This window comes from Morchella sextelata (genome assembly GCF_020137385.1).
Source record: "Morchella sextelata strain SCLS chromosome Unknown scls_22, whole genome shotgun sequence".
In the NCBI taxonomy this organism is placed as follows: Eukaryota; Fungi; Ascomycota; class Pezizomycetes; order Pezizales; family Morchellaceae; genus Morchella; species Morchella sextelata.
In genome coordinates this window covers 978,696-981,238 of record NW_025408637.1, presented here as the reverse complement: position 1 = coordinate 981,238, position 2,543 = coordinate 978,696, and the positions used below count along the sequence as shown (strand labels likewise).

General features: G+C 46.9%; 1 protein-coding gene across 1 annotated transcript; it reads right to left on the bottom strand.

Moving 5' to 3' along the window:
* Positions 1-1,264: 1,264 nt before the first annotated feature.
* On the bottom strand, positions 1,265-1,942 carry H6S33_007157 (uncharacterized protein; the record flags this gene model as incomplete). Its single annotated transcript, XM_044838507.1, has 2 exons — positions 1,265-1,476; positions 1,639-1,942. The coding sequence occupies 2 exons, from the start codon at positions 1,940-1,942 to the stop codon at positions 1,265-1,267; spliced, it is 516 nt and encodes a 171-aa protein (XP_044689321.1).
* Positions 1,943-2,543: the final 601 nt, after the last annotated feature.

Genomic DNA, 2,543 nt, shown 5'->3' with positions numbered 1-2,543 from the left:
CCACCTAACCCCCACCCGCCCCAACACCTACTTGAGCCCATCCCCCTTCCCCTCGACATCGACTACTGCATCCAATAAGAGGAACTCACAGCTGAATTAATTGAACAATGAGCGCCAAGCACTCATCAATAAAGTTCTTACAGGAGCAGAAGAAAGCGCTATCTAAACCCCCGAGTCGGACCACTTGCGAGACCCGAGTCGAAAGACTAGCCATTGATGAGCTTTATGCTGGCGAAAGCCGAGAAGAAAATGTCAGACGAAAGACCACCTCCAAACGAGCTCAAACGGCAATAGGTAGGTCACGAACACCGGAAATCCACTAAGAACATTAAATGTTCGTTGAATGCCCGCACAAACAGATATTTCAAAATCTGGTATTGGGTATTCGGCGAAACCTACTGTTGTTCGTCGATTGCCGTTGCTCTAGGAGCGCAGAAAACGCATCACTTGATGCATTGTCTATACAAAAATGGTGCGTAAATGCATAAATTGATGCATAAACCTGTCGAGGGGTATCTCCAGCCATCCCGGTCTATGAACCTTCAAAAGGAAGAAGAAGGAAAAAGGTAATCGGAGGGAATGGTTAGGAAAAAAGAGAACTAGAAAGAAAATCTGAAAAAACCCAGGAAGAACCTAGTGAAATGAGGGGAGAAAGCTACTCCATGGAACAACTTGAAACGCGCCGAGCGGGGGATTTCGAATGGATATAAGTGAGATAATGCAGATAGCCATGGCACTGAGAAAGTAGAAGGACAAATCAAAAGGAATAAAAACTTATAGGGTATAGTTTCTCTGACCTCTGGTCGAAACTGAGATAAACTCAGTAGCAGTGGTGATGCAACTCCAACACACCAAACTCTCCACACAAGCCTCTCAATGTCGGTAAGAAAGATAATATCGGATGCGATTCCCCATGATGAGAGGCATGATGTTGCATAGCGGAGAAGGGGATATATATAATGAAGGTCTTCAGGGTCTCTCAAAACCTCTATGTGTTTCTTGAAAATGTCGAGCACACCATAGCTATCCTCTTGTGGTCTCCGGTTAATGTTCTCCTCGACCCAGAGCGGTCTCCATTTATCCCAATTCGTGACCCTCAGTTTCACTGGACTTCGAACGCCAAACGGCTTGTTCAACCAATACAAATATGTGAGGAAACCGGTGAATATTACGATATAGGAATATCCCTCGAGTGGCGTCACCGGCAACGGGGCTAACTCCCTTAGAATTAATTGTATTAAGGCAGAACACAATTGAACAGCGATTACGATTTTTGCGAAGGTATCCCCTGTTTGTCTTCTATCTCTTCGGAGTCATGTGCCAAGCTTTCGATCAGCCCTTTGGCCAATAGTCTTTTGAATTCTGAAGGGGAGATTATCATTCCGCCGCCCTCCCCACCATTGTCGTACGCGAAGCCGCCAGATATGACCAGGAAGGCACCGTTCATCTTAAGCTCGTCCGGCGTTAGGCCCCGCTCTAAGAGAGGAGAGTATCTATTAATGTTTTTGGGGGTGTTTGGGGGCACGTGGTGATTGCAAACGGGGAGGTCATCCTCAGGTTATTGAACGCTATTCATTTCCGGCCGCGGAGCCTCGAGGTAAGACTTATAGACGTCTCTGGCCTCTCGCAGCTGCTTACGGGCATAAAGAGTGACTGTAGCTGGACTGATAATGGCAGAGACTAACCAGACAGCGTTATAAAGGGTTCTTTGCCAGCTTTTTGCGCTGGCATACACGTCGACATTGACTAGACGCCAGAGAACCATGATCATCGTAATAATGGTCGACCTAAGAATAGTCGAGCTTCCTCTGTAGTTGGGCTCTGGACCCCAATGAAAGCCTGTTGTATTTCTGCGATAGAACTCTCTACCCGCTTCGTATCCCCCGTTTGCCAGCTCAGTTAAAGAGAGGTCAGAAATGTTCTTGCTATATGGGTCTTCCATTGCTCTGTACCGATGGCTCTTCCCTGTGGCACAAACGATAGCCGTCCGGTAAAGTGGCGTTGGCGTAACAAGGGCATTCCGGTAGAGGGAAGAAGTTTGAAACTCTATTTAGACGTATGTCAATAAGTAACTCCTGCAGGTGGCATGAGCGATATATGATATATTTAGAGCAGGGAAGTAAACATTTCTGGACATGTCTCATATGAGAAGGTCGGAGCTGTTCTGTCCCATTCGTAGGCGCTACCCGTTCACCGGACATTTTACTATACCGTACGCCAATAAGAAAAAAGAACAGTGACAGCGGTTAACAAATTTTCAACGTGGCAGTGTGAATAGCCCCCCACTAGCCGCCTTCTCTTTTGCTGTGCGCTGAATCTTGTATTCTTCTCTGTATTACTGGCGAGCTCATAGTCAGCGGGTGATGAGCAGGTAGCAGCTACGTCGCTGCTGCATCTGGCTCGACCGAACAGGCATACGCGGTATGCCCGCCGGCCTTGGTTATTAGGCCACTCGATAGCTTCTAGTAAAAGGCATCTTGAACACATACTTGATACCGTGAGCTATTCATATAGCATCCTTCCTTTTTTCCGATAACAAACAT